Here is a 17,310-nt window from a genome sequence, read left to right on the forward strand (position 1 = left end):
TAAAAAAAGAGCTCATTCCATATTTGTCCACAAAAATTAACCTCATTGGTTTGAGTGACTGCAAGGTAATTTAATTTAAATTTTCCCAATTGATGATTATTTAGGTTTTATTCAGTTGTTCTCAACAATGCTGCAACATATCTCTTTATACACATACCTTTGTGCACATGTATAAGTCACTCTGGTAAATTCTTGGAAGTAGAACTGTTTGGACAAAGAGTAACAAATATTACATCCTAAGAATAAAAATAACTTAGTGGCAGGGCACCTGGGTGGCTCAATGGGTTAAGTGTCTGCCTTTGGCTCAGGTCACAATCCCAAGGTCCTGGGATGGAGTCCCATGTCCGGCTCCCTGCTCAGTGCAGAGTCTGCCTCTCCCTCTGCTCCTCCCTCTATTCGTACTCTCTCTCTCCTGCCACCAAATAAATAAATAAAATTTTTTAAAAAATCTAGAATGGCCAGAGGATGAATGAGAGAAATGAATCAAGTGGGGAAATAGTGTTATCTGAACATTAGCACTGATAGCCTTGAGTAACAAATTAATTGAGAGTGGCCCCACTGTCTGTACCTAGAAGTCAGTTTTGCTCCTAGTCTTTGCTCTAATCAGAGGCAAACTTCTGCTCACACATACAATGCAGAAGTTAAGCTAAGAAGCACATTTGTGTATTTGTATCTTAAGTGTACTGGTGGCCTGTGGGCTATAGAGAGGGGCTCAGAAAGCCTCCCCACAGGAGTCCAGCTCCCGGTTAAAAACCTATGTGTAATTTTTCAGACCTGACCACAATTATAAAGGCTCTACCTGGCATGCCTGTGGGGGAAAGTGCCCTCTGGACAGTCTCTGAAGGGAGTCCAGCCCTCTGCTGCTCATGTTCCTTGCACAATTTCATTCCCAGCCAGGGGCCTTCATTCCTAGGCCTTACAAGGGAGGAGGAGGGAGATCTGAAGACTCTCTCTCTCACTCCAGCCCAGTACCCAGCACTTTTCCACCCCTAGCCCTTCCCCCACACCCTTTCCCTCACCCTCCCCACCTCAGGGTCTATAAAAGTGATGGAGCCCTTTATTCTGAGCGCCCCAGCAGTGAGAAGACCCCCCACATCTGTGCCCTGACTTCCACCTGTGCTCCCTTCCATGGGGGAAAACAGAACAGGAGGTGGCCAGTTTAAGTCTTTCGTTGATACCATTGCTGGGCTCTCTCCCAGCTTAGCTGAGCTCCTGACATCCCCTCCATGATCCTTCAGCTGCTCAATGGTCTCACCATCAACCAGACAACAGGCTACTCAGGAGTTAAGCCTGTTAGCCAGCCTCCACATTGCCCCATGTCCACATTACCCATTCCCAGGGCACTAGGAATACCTTTGTGATAACCAGGCAACTAGTTTCTTTGCCCATCTGGTCTCAATATATGAAATTCTCAGCATTACTTAACCAGCAAAAGGGTAAAGAGAGGAACTAAAATTTACTCAGTGCCAATCCTATATGCCACTCCCTTTACATATATTATTTTGTTCGATCCTCTTAACAACCCCGTCTACTGGGTGTTATCATTCCTATTTTATAGATGAGAAAACCAAGCAACTTCCCAGTGTAAACTCCTGGCAAGGGGTGGCCCCAGGACACTAGCTGGGACCTGTGATCAGTGCTCCGTCCACCCCCCATTAACACCTTTTGGACAGTTACAGGCTGGTTCTCCACGGACTAGCCACCAGGGGGCGCCAGTTAGCAGTGAACGCCAGCCTCGTGGACTCGCCCCAGTGGCAGGGCTGCATGTACCTTTGGGTCATCTTTCACCCCCAGAAACAGGTCATCCTTCAGCTTTTTTTGGCAGTGCTCACAGGTGCAGTCAAAGTAGTACTGCTTCTTCAGCTGCTTCTTGCGCTCTTCGCTGACGTTAAGGAAGTCGATATAGGACACTGTCAGCTCCTCTCCTTCCGAGATCTTGCCCAGGGCCCGGAGCTCAATCCTGGACAGGGTAAAGGAAAAAGGAAGTCAGACATCAGAAGAGGCTTTCTGCTCTTCAAGGTCTCTAGGAGTTGAGTCTCAAAGACCACTTCCACTAGCGCTCGAGAAAACTCCCATTTTCCTCCCAAAAGGGGAAAATGTGACCTAAAGGATAGTTTTGTGGATAATTCTGCTCTACTTATCAACAATCAAATCTGCTCCACTTATTTAATTGATTGGAAATCCAATTAAATAGATTCTGGGTAGAGATCACAAAACCATACCTTGCTTCCATGCTGCAATTATCCCTGTGCATTTTGCTACTGATTGCTTGCAACAAAGGGGGTCAACCTCTCCATTTCACAAGGGAGGGTGCAGTCTCCCAGATGGGAGGCCGAGGGGAAGGAACTTCCCCCGAGGTCCCACAGCACCTTGGCAACAGTCAAGATCAGAATCAAGTGCCAGTCATGCTTCACCTCACCACACTGCTCTCCCTGGACCGTCCTCCATCTGCTTCCTGGGTCTGCCATGCGCAGGAAAGGAGATGCACCAAAGCCCTTCATTTTAGGGCTCTGCTGATATTCTGAAGAGCTCCATGTGAGCAACTCCTGGGCCAGTGTTGAGTGTGGATCTCTGGCATCTGGTCCTGGTGGCATAAGTCAGCAGTTCTGCCCCCAATAACCCCTTCTCCAGGCACGGCTCCGTCGTGATGTTCAACAGTGATCCAGTGCTGGGCGACTTAGGATTTCTAGCAGCTCTGTGTCCCCTCATGGCTCAGCCAACTCTTGCAAGGTCTCATAGTATTTCAAATTATTTCAATCATGTTAAGGGAATTTCCAGAGCCAAATTAATTTAATGTCACTTAAATATGAAAATATGGGTGCCCCATTTTACCTTACTTGGAAAGGGGATCAGGGGATAAACAGTGAGCACCACTCCATTCTCCCTCTTCCGTCTCTAATGCCCAGCAATTCTAGGGCTCAACTAATTGAGCCACACGTGGACAATTTATTTAAGCATTTCTTGGAGAGATTAGAAATGCAGCCACAGCCACAGAGACTTAGAACCAGGAAGGTCCCTAGAGACGTCTCATCCTGACCTTGGCTCTATAGATGTGGAAGTAAATGCCCAGGGAATGATGGAAATCATCTAAAGTCACTTGTGACGCAGGCCAACACAGACTCCAATGCACTAACCACTCCTACCCCTGCCTTCCCAGAGCCCAAACTCCCACACAGAGTTTGGTTCTTAATCCAAAGAGCATTTCAAGTCCTTTTAAACCAAACCTGAGAAAAAAGACCCATCTGGGGTTATTTTGTCATTAAGAAAAGTCAGAGCAAAATCTAACCTACAACACTAATTCACAATTGTCCAGAAGCAGTAAACAGAATAGTGTGAATAAATATTTATCAAAATTATCACAGTTACAGGAGCTATTTTCAGAAGCCAGTATGGGTGGGAAGTTGGGGGTTATAAACAAACACACTTCTTTAGTAGGTCAATAACATCAGCAGTCCTCCTTTTATGATAAGCAGGACTTTGAGGGACAGTGTGGGCTTTGCTAAGGTGATGTGGACTAGAAGGGACCATCATGCTTTGGGGCTGGGGGAGTGAGAGAAGTCAGGCATGAAAGATGGGGAAGAAAAGAAGCAAAGGAAAGCAAAGGCACAGCAGGGAGTGGGTGGGTGAGGAACACGATGATTCATATATATGCATTTAAAATACAGCATTCAGCAAGGATAATGCTCTGGGGACACAGGAGAACATTACAGCCGAGAAGCAGCCACGGAGTCTCGGGAAGGGGTGGGCCCAGCAAACCAGGCAAGTGAGGGAGATGGGTCAGAGGAGAAGGGATGCTTGCAAAGACTGACCCACCTCATCTGGGTGTGAAACATGGATTTCACTGCCTCATGACTGAAAGACAAAACAGACACCCGAATGGGAATCATTACCATTGGCTAGTTCAGCACAGCTAGCAAGGGGGCACAGCATCCCGGCTAGTGCGATCAAAGTTTTGGCCAGGACAACCAGCTTTACATCCCAGCCCCATCCAGCAGGGCTCCCTCGACCAGACGCAGCCTGGTATAGCGGAAAGCACACTGGCTCTGGAATGAAAAGTTCTGGATTCAAAGGTCCTCGTCGTTCCTGGGCTCAGTATGCTCCACTGTAACCTGGAAATGCAGTTGCCATGAGATAGTGCATTTCAAAGTAGGTGCCCAAAACTGTAATGGGATGCTATTGTTATCCCACTCACAAGCATCTTGGCTGAATAAGTGTTGCCTCTCTGATGTCTATCTTGGGGGACTGTGTGAACTGTGTATGGAGACTGGTTAGATCCCACAGGTCATGTATAAAGTTTCTTCGGGTTAGAATTGGGTTCTTTCCACTATGGCAGACAGCTGGGTGGTGACTGCTGTTACATTCTCTTGCACAACAGCCAAGAAGCCAGGTACAATGTGGCTGCTCAAAGTTAGTGGATGCAAAGAAGCTGGAACAGACACCAGGAATGACCTGAAGAAAGGGCTCCCGGGTTCCTATGGCTGTCACATGTCACAAGGGGAGCCCTGGGTCACCATGGCTTGGGGCAGTGACATCCTGAAAGGCCAGCCCTATACGTGGCTGGATTTGATCCAACCAGGCTAACCTGGGACAACAGCTCCTCTGAGGAGGATTCCATGAGGTCCACGCCAGTGACCCCAAGAGGCTTAAGAAGGGAACTGCAAGTGCCACGGGAAAATCACCATTTGGGTCCCAAATAAATTTCTCTGTCTTGAGTGACTTTCTTACTTGCTCGAGAGCCTGGTGTCATGCAGGCCCTTGTTTCCAGAAATAGGAAGGAATGGGGGAATCAGAGGCCCTGATAGACTGGGGTTTAGGCTTGATTCTTGACTGAAAACCAGAAAGCACTGTCTCTGGTTTCCAGGAAGTTTTGGGAAAGGAAATCTCCTCACTGTTGATGGCTCAGAGTTGACTTGCATCTGTCATAAAAGCTTATCTCATCTCTAAGAGCAAAATAAGTAATACTGCTTAGGTCTTGTTCCCCCAAATCCCCCCAGCCCTGAGCCATGGACAATAGGGTCTCTTCCTATTTGCTGACTTCTCCACTTGTGCCCACCCCCAAGACATATTCTTTTTTTTTTTTTTTTAAAGATTATGTATTTATTTGACAGAGAGAGATCACAAATAGGCAGAGAAGCAGGCAGAGAGAGAGAGAGGGAAGCAGGTCCCCTGCTGAGCAGTGAGCCCAATGCGGGACTCTTGATCCCAGGTCTCTGGGATCATGACCTGAGCCGAAGGCAGCGGCTTAACCCACTGAGCCACCCAGGTGCCCCCCAAGACATATTCTTTGTCTTTCTGTCCCTTGATCTGTGCCTTTGGAGTGTGGGGCGAAGGGTGTGGGCTTCTAAAGGGCTTCATTACTCAGGGTCCTTTGCTCTCTAGCTTCTGGTTGGAGTTTGGCCAATGGGAAGAGATCAGAAAGTGGGAGGAGAGAGAGGTTGGGGTATTTAGTCACCCGGCTCCCTCTCTGCCTTGCAATGGTTCCAGCAGCAGCAGCTTTCTTTACCAGTAAGCCAAGCTATTGGGTTGGGGGTAGAGAAAGGAACTTCTCCCATGGCTATATCTCTTACCAGTTGGAGGAACAATATGGTACACCTGACCCCTAGGTCTAGAGGCAGTAATGGTTTCATACTATTGCTAGACTCTGGACCTCTCACCATTCCTTGTTAGTTTCTTAAACTTTACCCTTACTTCTGTAGATTGTCCTGTTACTAAATTCTCTTTGGGTAAACTCTGAGCGTGCCTTCTGATTTCTGCTGGGACCTTGACTAATATATGCTCGGCCTCAGCCCCTTCTCAGCTGATGCTGTTCTGCAGTGACCTCTAGATAGATAATCCCAGGCTTCAAGCTTCAAAGCAGTAGTCAGAGGTTCACCTAACACATCTAGGCAGCCTCAAGAAACACGTAAAGACCCAGAAATTACCCATGTGGAATTCTTTGCTATCCTCCTCATTACCTTTCTGCTATCCACTACGATTCTAGAATGAGATTTCTATTTGCTGCCCAGTCGAAATCCATACTAGTGCAGGTTCCATGGTTTGGTTTAGGTCAAGTGGAGAAAACACTGTGAGGTCTCCCCATCCCCATCACACCATCCCCAGTTAAAGACGTACTCACTTGCCATTGTTAAATATGACGGTGCAGTTGGGCCAACAGTCATGGTTCACCAGGCCCAGGTTGGGGAAGATACCCACGCCCACCGCCTGCAGGCCCCTCTGGTCACTGAGCGTGAAGCCATTGCAGCTAATCTACCCAGAGGAAAAGATGAAAGAGTCAGTTAACATGCATAGATCAGGGACAGAACACCATCCTGGCTGCTGAGAGTTCAACAAAATAGAAGACTCGGTCGCATTCTGGGGATGCGTAGAGAGTCTCCTATTCTCTAGGTCACTCCAAAGGACCCTCGAGATAAGCACCCTGGGGGGAGTACCTCGGTGGTACTTGCTAAAATGCAAGGCCACCTTGGAAGTTTGGGGTAGTTGTATTCTTTACAAAGGCCAAAAACAGAAATGTTGCTTCTGGGAAGTCTTCCCTTTTCCTGTATCTGGGTCTCACATGAGTCTTCTCTGGTCTCTATCTTGGTTTCTCTCTCTCTGCCCTGCTCTGCCTTAGTGTGTCTGTGTGTGTGTAGGGGTGGGGGTGTTGTATGGCCTAAGCCTCCACTACCCCTTAGACTCTTATGGCTACAAGAGGTCTGGCTTTGCTGCTCCAAGACAGCACTCCCCAAAAGTCCTTCCTCTCCTCTCCTCGATGTCCACAGCCCCCAGCTCCAGGCTGTCCATTACCCTGTCCACCATGTCTGGGAAAAGGAATGATCTCATTTTCAATGTGACCAGTGGACAACAAGGGGTAGTGATTGGGTCTTTGTTTTCAATGCGAACAGGAGAAAAAGTAGAAAGTACAGATAACCAAGAGGGTAAATTTCTATCCAAATCTACCATTTGGAGATAACAAATAGTTTGTGCATGAGATGCCAGCTTCTGAGAAGGAGGGAATGACTTCCTAGTAAGGAAAGAAAGAAAGAAAGAAAGAAAGAAAGAAAGAAAGAAAGGAAGGAAGGAAGGAAGGAAGGAAGGAAGGAAGGAAGGAAGGAAGGAAGGAAGGAAGGAAGGAAGGAAGGAAGGAAGAGGGTGAAAGTTCTTTACTTTGGGCCTCTGTCCCCTCCATTCCTTCTCTCGGCCTCCCCTCCCACTCTGCCCTGCAGGCTCTGAAGAGGTCTTGGCAGACCAATCCCAGCAGTCACTGCCACTGCCCACCCCCCGCCCCCAGCCCCTGCGATGTCGCGAGGAACCGTACCACGCCGAAGATGTGCGAAATGTACTGCATGCTGAACTGCTGGCTCTGGGGCGGCCAGTACTGCAAGAAGGTGTCCACGTCCACCCGCAGCTCCTTCTGCTCCTCCTCCCCAAAGTGCTCCACGTGGTTCTGCAGGCCATCCACAGCGACCAGGCAGCCCTCGGTGAGCCCGGTGCCCTCTCTCTCCACCCGCCACATGATGCGGGCCGCCAGCCTGTGGACAGGGGCAGAGTTAGGGATGTCCCGAGGCAGTCGTTTGTTCCAGATGCATTTACTGACTACCTACTGTGTGCCAGGCAGTGTTGAACTGTATAGACGGAATTTCTTTAATCATGGAGCTTTTCATAGAGGGGGGGACCCAAGTTACAAATGGAAACTAGTGCTAAGTGCTATGCAGAGAATAAAATAGGGTCATACGATAGAGAGTGGCTGGGGGAAGGGAAGCCACGGTGATCAGAAGAGGTGACGTGGAGGGGGAGCCCCGGAGCTGAAAATGGAATGAACAGAAGGAGCGGGCTCTGGGCAGAGGGAGAAGGAGCAGTGGGCACAAAGACCTTGAAGAAGGAACGAGCTTGGCATGATGGAGAAACAGCAAGAAGGTCAAAGTGGCTGGAGCCTAGGGAGTGAGGAGTACAGAGCAAATAGGGTAGAGAAGTGGGCAGGAACCAGGGCTCATGGGGTCTTTGAGACCATGAAAGGGGTCTGCGGACACTGAGCTATGGCAGCCTGGTCTCTACTGATAGTATGGCTCACTGAGATGGGCACTGGAGAAGGAGTCTAACAGCCCGGGTTCATATCTGTTTCAAGTTACTGTATGACCTTGGGCAATTCATTTGAACCTCCCTGAACTTAGCCACAAGAGGGATAATACACATCCCCTGAAGTGGTATTTGGAAGACAAAGTAACATGTTGGATGTCCACATGTGTGTGAACTTATAGTCTTAGTGCTTAGAGAGAGAAGTGGGAAGACAATCCAGGTGGGGAAACAGTAAAAGCAAAGGCCTATGTAAATGTTATCGGGGGCAACCAGAGGCTGGGCATATGCAGGAAGCAGGGAGGGACTGGTCTGGCTGGGGCATAGGGTTCTGGAGGAGGAGTGGAGGCAAGGTGGGACAGGAGGGAGTTCTAGAGAGCACAGGGCATTGAGTGAGATAGGGGTGCACCTGAGTACAGTGAGGGTCCCCATGTTAATTGATCACAAGATGAAGCCTATGACTGAGGGACATTTGGCAACTCTCAGCTACTCACTGAATGCATGCTGGCCAGGCACCTGCAGGTCTGGTGGCCTAAGGCAGATCCATCCCCTGAGGGACCCCCTTGGCAAAGAACAGGCCTGCTTCTCCTCTTGTTTAGATCACAGAGTTATTTCTGCAAAGATGCCCTGCTGGGCATCCCAGGTGCTTGGGAACCAAGGTATCCCCACACAGAGCTCAGGACAGCACTGGAGAAAATAAGGTTCGGGCTGGGTGTCTGTTACCTCTGAATATTAGGGAAAGGGTCACAGAGCTCAGAGAGTAAAAACAAATGGGAAAAAGATTTCGACTCAGTATCAGAAGATATTAACAACTGGGACTGTGCAGATAAGTGAGTGAGCTCCCCATCACGGAAGGTAACATTTACATTGGGCTTGAAAGACTAAGTAGGATAGTGAGGAACTATTTGCACTCCCATGTTTACTGCAGGATGATTCATAAGAGCCAAGATAGGGAAACAACCTAGGTGATGAAGAAAAGATGAAGAAGATGCAATAAACATATATAATGGAATATTATTCAGCCAAGAAAGAAGAAAATCCTGCCACTTAACACAGCATGGATGGACCTTGAGGGCATTATGTTAAGTGAAACAAACCAGACACAGACAAAAACTGCATGGTATCTGCTATATATAGTATCTTAGAAAGAAAGAGAAAAAGAGAGAAAAGAAAGAAAGAAGGAAGGAAGGTATGTAGGAAGGAAGGAAGGAGAAAAAAGAAAGAAAGAAGTTAAACTCACAGAAACAGAGAAAAGTGGTTGCCAGGCTCTGGGGCGTGGGGAAACAGGGAGAGGCTTAGTAAAAGCACAAACGTTCAGCTATAAGATGAATAAGGTCTGAGGATCTAATGTAAAACATGGTGACTATAGTTGATAACACTGTATTGTATCACTGAAATCTGCTAAGAGAGTAGAACATAAAAGTTCTCACTTGAAAAAAAAAAAAAGGAAGGATATGTCAGGTGATAGACGTGTTAATTAACTAGATGGGGGTGGCATCCTTTCACAATGTATACATATATCAAGTCACCATGATTACAGCTTAAATATCTTACAAACTGATATGCCAATTATATCTCAGTAAAGCTTTTTAAAAAATTAAAATAAGTAAAATAAAATTGAAAAAGAGTACTTTGTTTGTTGGTTGGTTTTAAAGATTTTATTTCTTTATTTGACAGATAGAGAGAGAGAGAGAGAGCACAAGCAGGGGGAGCAGCAGGCAGAGGCAGAGGGAGAAGCAGGCTTCCCACCAAGCGGGGAGCCCCATGTGAGTCTCAATTCCAGGACCCTGGGATCGTGACCCGAGCCAAAGGCAGATGCATAATGAAGGAGCCACCCAGGCACCCCAAAAGGACAATTTTTTTAAAGAAGCAGGAGTTCAACAGATGAAACTAAGGGAGATGCGAAGGTTGACTGAGCCATTTCATTTTGTAGTTTCTTAAAAATTTCTAGGATATGATCATTCCAATCTGTACTTCAACTTCACACCCTACAAACCTGGTGAAAATGCTCCCAATTTCACCTTCCACTTCTCCTCTGCTCTCCACTTCCCAGCACCAACCCGCAGCCCTACTTGGCAGTGTAGACCCTGATATTTCTGGCCTTAGCCGCCGGGGTCATCAGTAACAGTTGCAAATGCCTTTCCCGTATAATGAGGATAGAGGGCAGTTTGCACAAGCCCAGGGACTAGTGGGCTGTGGTGCTTAAAAAGCTCTGCATTTTTTCTTGGCGTGCCTCTCTCTTTCTTTCCCTTTGATCTTTTGCTTTGTTTCTTAAATTCTGCATATGAGTGAAATCAGAGGGTATTTGTCTTTCTCTGACTTATTTCACTTAGGATAATACTCTTTGAAAAAAATAGTCATTAGCTCTATGTCATTGCAAATGATTTCATTCTTTTCTATGGCTGTGTAATATTCCATTATATATATACATATATATATAGCATTCCATTGTACATATATGTATATGTGTATATATATATATATATACACAATATATGTATATATTGTATTACTCTGTGTGTGTGTGTGTGTGTATCTACCGCATCTTCCTGGTCCGTTCATCAGCTGATGGACACATGGGCTGCTTCCATAATCTGATGATTGAGGATAAGCTGCTATATAACCATGAAGAACATACTGATGGCTACTGGCAGTGGGGAGGGGAATGGAGAAAAGTAGGTGATGGGGATTGAGAAGGGCACCTGTTGTGATGAGCACCGGGTGACGGGTGGAAATGTTGAATCATTACATTGTACACTTGAAACTCATACTATACTCTCTGCTAACTAACTGTAATTTAAATAAAAGCTTTTTTTAAAAAGCTCTTCATTTTTTAAAGGCAGCTGCTACGATTGAGTTCTAGCTCATTTGGCTAAATCTTGAGATTTTTTTTTCCAAGAGAAACCAGAAATCCCTAAAAAAAAAAAAAAAATTAAAAAAAAAAAGAAAAATAGAAACCAGAAATCCTTATTTTTTTTAATGTGGCCTTTCCCAATTTTTTAAACATTGGCAGGTCAATTAAAAAAGAATTAAACATCGGAGAGCCATTGAGAAAGGGTCTGCCACCAGCTCCAACCAGTGGTTGTGGACTGGAATGGCTGTTGCAGACATCCAGGTCTAGATGGGCTCCCAGATGCAGAAGTGCCCCTCTCCAGTCTCTTTGAGGCTCTATCCTGATTTGCACACAGCCTGCTTCCTTGGGCCTGGGAATGCTTGTTACTAAGGCCTTTCCCCACCTGACATTTGGGAATCCTAAGTACCACCCCCAAGGCCCAGCTCTGACCTGATGTTCTCATTGGGCACCTTCCCATATCTCTTGATGGCCGAACACTCATTCTTGTGGTTCAGCCAAGCATCCTTCTGGCAGGTGCGGTCACAGTAGTGGGCAAACTTGCACTGTCCACAGCGATGGAGCTTCGCATCCTGCCTCTTGAAGCAGGTGTGGCACACGAAGTTAACCAGGCTGGAAATGGAGGGAGAAACAGGTGACTGGGGTGTCACAACAGAAAAGGAATGCACTAGACATTGGGCCCCCTGTGGGAGATACTATTGCACCCTGCTTTATAAACCTTTCAATTTAACTCAGCGAGTGTAGATTTATGACCCCTATTTGGTTGGCACTGGGAATACATAAGCCGTCAGAGTGAGTGAACCTGCATAAGGAGGCTAGGATAGTGGACCCATGGGTTGTTCCTGGAACACACTTGAACAGACACTTGAGGAGCCCAGGAAGTCTTCCAGGCCAAGGGACTGGGTGGAAATTCCTCATGGTCCCCCTGCCAAAAGCCACAGGCCATTGGCACCACAGGGAGGGAGGGAACGCTCTGTGTGACATGAACTTCTCATTCTTGAAATGCAGTGACCCTTTCCCTGAAGAATAAAACTCATATCTACAATATGAGGGAACATGAAACATGATACATTTTACACAAAATGGGGTCCGCACATCGTGATACATGTCAGTTCTGTGCGTTTTGCAAGAGTAACAATTACAAGGTCACTGATGTCACTCAGGTCATCCACTGTATTCTCCTGGCTCAGAGAGTGAGTGGCAGTGAAGGAAGTTAGTGCCTGCCCACTCAGGAGGAGAGGGGGAGAGGCATAGGCAGATGAGTTTCCTTACCCCATGCTCCCAGCCCCCAGTGTTCCCAAGAGAGAGCTTGTGCGTCTCCCAGGTGGGAGCTGTCTTTCAGGCAGAAAAGGGTATAGTTAGCATGAAGGAAACGTACTTCAAGACATAACCTAACACCCAGAGCGAGTGAAATCTGATATGATGCGCAATATCTCAGTATCTCTGCAATGTGGGGAAAAGAAATCCTGGCCCCTGAAGTAGAGAAATGATGAAAAGAAGTTCAGCAGTATGCACAGAAGCACGGAGCTTCCCGGGGAAAATGGGTATGTAAACTCAGGCTGGAGTTATAGTCTAAAGAGGGATCTCAAAAGCATAGGAAAATAGGGGTTTTTAGAATCATACGTTCTAGAGCCTGAAAAAAAAAAAACTTCAATAAAACATACAAGTACAGAAATCCCTTGTGTCCATCCCTGACCGAGCCTTTTTGAAATTCCCATAGTAAAAAAGAGTACTGCTTCCAAGAAGAGTTAGTCCATTGTTAGCCAGTCTTAACTATAGCAGATTTCCTCTTCATGATAGGCTCAAATTTCCTTCCCAAGAAACATACTCCTGTCATCTCATTGGGCTCTCTAGATCCTTGTCCCATGGAACAGATCTGGGCAGCTCAGTGCTTCCAGAATCTGAAGACCACTGGCGTGACTCCCCTTCACTTCCCCTTTCAACATTAAATATTTCCAGTCCCTTCAACAATCCCATTCTGGTCTCAGTGTGCCCACAGTGGGTCCCTGCAGCCAAAGGAAGGTGGACACAGCAGGGCAATCAAGCAAGATCCAGTGGCCAATGCCAGGGCAACAGCCCAAAGGCCAGGTCGCATGGTCCCAGGACAGCATCCAGAAATAGACAGACAGGTAGAGAGCCAAGCTGAGGGCACTGCATGGGCTATTACTCTAAGCTAGGTCCTGGGTTTCCTAAAGTACAGTTTTCAGTCTCTGGGTTGCCAACTCAACACACCACTGTGTCCCCAACTACTACGAGGTGCATTGCTAATAATTTGTTATTAACCATGAAGTACTCACATGGTTAGTGGTTATTTCTAAGTTTAGAGCAGGTTCAAGGGTATCCCCATAATAATGTCTTCCTCCCTCCTCTGCGATCCCTTAAGCTTTCCCAGTGAGAGAGGAAGGGTAGAATTACACTGGCATATTTAGAATTGCAAAGAATCTGCACCCATCGTAGCTATGCTGCAGAGGGTATTCCCTGCTTGAGAAGGTCATCTACCACAAGTGCTCCAGCAGAACAGAACACACGGGCAGGGACCCTGATCATTTAATGGCGTCAACAAAGCCCTAGAGATGGGAAGCTATAAATTTCTCACATCTGCCTCAAGTCAAGATAGCATTCTCTGGCAGGCATGTGAATGAAGTTCATCAGCAGAGACTGAACTGCTGAAGAACCCAAGTAATTTGGATCCCAATGAGGCTCCAAATTTTGTTTTCTGGTCACTCAAAGGTGGATGGTGAGTCACAGTGCTTTAGCATTATGGTGCCCAGAATAGAGTACAGTATCACATTTCCTGGATCTGAATATTGTGATTCAGTTAACTCTTTCAGCAAAAAAAAATTCACAGTTATTTAAGATCAAATGACAATTCTAGACACCAGAACCTCCCAAGTTTTCTTAAAGGTGCTGCCGGCGAGTCAAAGCTTCCCCCAATGTGTCTATACAATGCTGTGTTTTTTAAAATAGCTTTGAGGTATGACTGACATACCTATCCAAAATCTTTAACTTTATAGACTCAGACATATGCACATACCTGTGAAACCATCACCATGACCAAGACAGTGAACCTATCCAACACTCCCCAAAATTTCTTCATGACATTGAACTTTTTTAACCTGAAGTGGGGGGTTTCCCCTTTATCCCTAGCTGATAGTATTCCAAATGGTCCAGACCACTTTGAACTTTCATTCTGCCATCACTTCTATCAGTAGATGATACAGGGCTAAGAGCAAGTCTTAGGTTGGGAAGAGGAAGGAGGAGCAGATGCCCACTTCTGGGGTCTCAGGACCCAGAACAGAAATACAAACCCAAGGCAGGAAAGAAAGGGAAACAGTAAGAGAAGAAAGAGAAGCAAGCATGATCATGCTGGCTGTCACTTGTGACTTGTCACATGGAGTTCCATGCCTATCTGCTCTAGGGGTGCTATCAGGGAACAACCCCACATTGGAACTGCTCTAGCATTTTACGCCCAGTTTTTAGATATTTTTAGACTACTCAAAGTATAATATCCTCATATTTTTATTCATACAGATATATTCACATCCATAGACATATTTCATGTGGAAACTGAAATTTGCACCTACTAAATATTACACTTTGCAGTTCCCGCACTATTTCAGTTTCACATTTTAAACAGAACCACAAACTCCAGGTGGTCACCTAGAATAACAGAGAAGTTCTGCTGCTTCATCTTTGTGGGCTCCACTTATTTCTAATATATTTAAACTTCAGGAGGACGTAGTAGCACAGGGGCTGGAGACATGAACCATGGCCAAGCAATGGAGAACCTTAAGAACTTGCTCTTGCAACAAACACGTGGTGGAAGACATGGGTGTTAGGTGTCGACCAGATGACTGAAGAGTCCTCTGGCTTAACCTCTGGACAAGATAATTTGTTATCTTGGGTAACAAGATCACTTGGGTAAGTGATTTTAAAACGTGCTAATTTGAAGTTTATGAAAAAACAATTGTTTTGGGGTGCCTGGGTGGCTCAGTGGGTTAAGGCCTCTGCCTTCAGCTCAGGTCATGATCCCAGGACCCTGGGATCCCACATCAGGCTCTCTGTTCAGCAGGGAGCCTGCTTCTCTGTTTCTCTCTGCCTGCCTCTCTGCTTACTTGTGATCTCCATCTGTCAAATAAATAAATAAAATCTTTAAAAAAAAAAAAAACAATTATTTTGAACTGAGACCAAGGTAGACTCCCCACTCCCCACCAAAGAAGAGTATTGTATCCTTGACATTGTTTAGAATTACTGATGCACACTGATAATTAAAACCAAGTCTTTTAGTTAGGTTTTTAAATGTCAGTTTTGTTATTGTTTTTAAATTCTGTTTAAACAACACACCCTTATGGTCTGCCCCAGGGATGGACCTCTGGCATTGCCCTCTCCTTGGTCTACGCTGCTTATAAAGCTCAAATTTTCTTAGCCTGGCTCGAAGGGAGGCAATACATCTGTCCTGGAACCTGCCTCCAGGATCCCATGAACTGACTTACTACACTTCTAATGGGGCCTAATTACAGAATAATCTACCTGCCATGAATGATGGCTATAAAATGTCCAAAAGAAATTCTAGTGGAAAGCCCCTTGTGCCTTCTAAGTCACTAACAACCACTCTGACCAGGAGAAGGCTAGAGACAGAGGTCCCGTGCTGCAGCATAAAAACTTCACTCCAGACCAGGTGTTAGAGTGTTAATTTGAAATGATTTTTTTTTTTCTCATAGTGAACTCATAGTAGGTTCCAGATGTTAGCCACCAAATTATCCAAACTGTTTTCTACAGGCTCACACACTTGTTTTACAATCCATCCTACAAGTTTTCTAGGGCCTAGAGTCAAGTTTTATTTATTCATTTTTAAAAGATTTTATTTATTTATTTGACAGACAGAGATCTCAAGTAGGCAGAGAGAGAGGAGGAAGCAAGCTCCCTGCTGAGCAGAGAGCCCCATGTCGGGCTTGATCCCAGGACCTTGCGATCATGACCTGAGCCAAAGGCAGAGACTTTAACCTACTGAGCCACCCAGGCACCCCTAAAGTCAAGTTTTAAATCCTGGTGAAAAGCATTGTGAGTTATCTCCTAATTTAAATCTCCTTGGGATGAAGCCGATGTTTCTCTCCAACACCTCACCTGCCAATAAGCTTAGCCCTAAGACTGGAACCGGGAAGGAGGAGGGGGTGGGTATGATGTAGAGCTGGGCTTCTCGAACATAGTGTGCATATACATCGTCAGAGACCTTGTTAAAATTCAGGTTCCAATTCAGTAGATCTGCAGTGGGGCCTGAGATTCTGCATTTCTAACAAGTTCCTGGGTGATGCTGAGCTGTAACTGAGTAACAGGAATGTAGAGATGGGAGAAAACCTGCTCCTTCCCGTAGGGTATGCACGGAAGTGTCAGGAAGGCAGGAAGTCAGTCAGAGCTGGGTTCAACTGATTCTAGTAGCTACCAGCTGTGTGACCTCAAGCAGGTACCTTAAACTCTCTGAGTCGTTGTGTCCTTATGTGAAAATGGGAATAACAACACCTAGATCTTGAAATCTTTTAGACAGATGAATATTACTTGTTAATGAAACATGCTTAACTATTTTAAGAAATTCAAGCAAGAAGAAAATTATAAAGAAGTTCCCAAATCCCACCACTCTCAGAGTGATTTTGAAGATGAAATGAAATGTAAAAGAGCCAGCTCAGTGAGCCTTGCACAAGATGAGGGCTCAGAAGCTGTCAGCCTGGTCCACCAGCCCATCTGCCATGTGGGGAGGTCAGGCCAGGGGATCTCAGAGCTCCTGTTCTCCTCCAGCATCTTCTCAGGCAGCTGCCAGCAAGGAAGACCTCCCAGCTAGAGGGGAACCCCTGTAGGAGAGGCAGGTAATTCTCTAACAGAAATACCTCCCTCCTACATACTTTCCCCAGTGAGAGAGAGAGTATCCAGAAGACAGGAAGTCCAAAACCGCTTTTTGCATTCCAAGAGAAAGATGCTTCCTCCAGCCAGCCTTAGCCAGGAGACCTTTGGGAAGTCCCATTTTTCTTCTGAGGCCCTTTTTCCAGTGCTTCTAGAGAATAGTAACTCCCCTTTTCACAACATTCTGCAATTTTCAAATAGAAGTTGTAAGCAATTCTCCTCTGTTAAACCTTCACAGCAACCCTTTAGAATAGTGATCACAGTCTTTCCAGGGATATTATGCTTATAGGAGTTGCAGCTGCCTCCACTGCGCCCAGCACAGAGGACAAAGGAAGGTGCCAAAGCCCACCTTTGGGCTCTGCCTGCAGCCCTGAGCATGCTTTGCCCTGGCCAGCCGGTTCCACTCACTCCTTGCTCTGGAGTCTGTCCTGGGTTATATCATCTGTCAGAGTCAAGAGGCTGGACATGCAGCTGCTACTCAGCTCCTTGTATGGAAACAACTAGTTACTGGACAGATA

The 17,310-nt window shown here is 46.1% G+C and overlaps 1 protein-coding gene across 2 annotated transcripts in view; it reads right to left on the reverse strand.

Moving 5' to 3' along the window:
* SMYD1 (SET and MYND domain containing 1) overlaps window positions 1-17,310 on the reverse strand; it is a 41,537-nt gene that overhangs the window by 12,618 nt on the left and 11,609 nt on the right. The window contains exons 2-6 of one of the 2 annotated variants that reach the window (XM_059405646.1): window positions 11,333-11,512; window positions 7,295-7,508; window positions 6,116-6,246; window positions 3,814-3,852; window positions 1,771-1,960 (exon numbers count right to left, since the gene is read on the reverse strand). In XM_059405646.1, coding sequence (XP_059261629.1) covers window positions 1,771-1,960; window positions 3,814-3,852; window positions 6,116-6,246; window positions 7,295-7,508; window positions 11,333-11,512 — 754 coding nt within the window. The remainder of the gene's footprint in view (window positions 1-1,770; window positions 1,961-3,813; window positions 3,853-6,115; window positions 6,247-7,294; window positions 7,509-11,332; window positions 11,513-17,310) is intronic. The other variant, XM_059405645.1, reaches the window with a different exon arrangement.

Source organism: Mustela nigripes, chromosome 7 (genome assembly GCF_022355385.1).
Source record: "Mustela nigripes isolate SB6536 chromosome 7, MUSNIG.SB6536, whole genome shotgun sequence".
NCBI lineage: Eukaryota > Metazoa > Chordata > Mammalia > Carnivora > Mustelidae > Mustela > Mustela nigripes.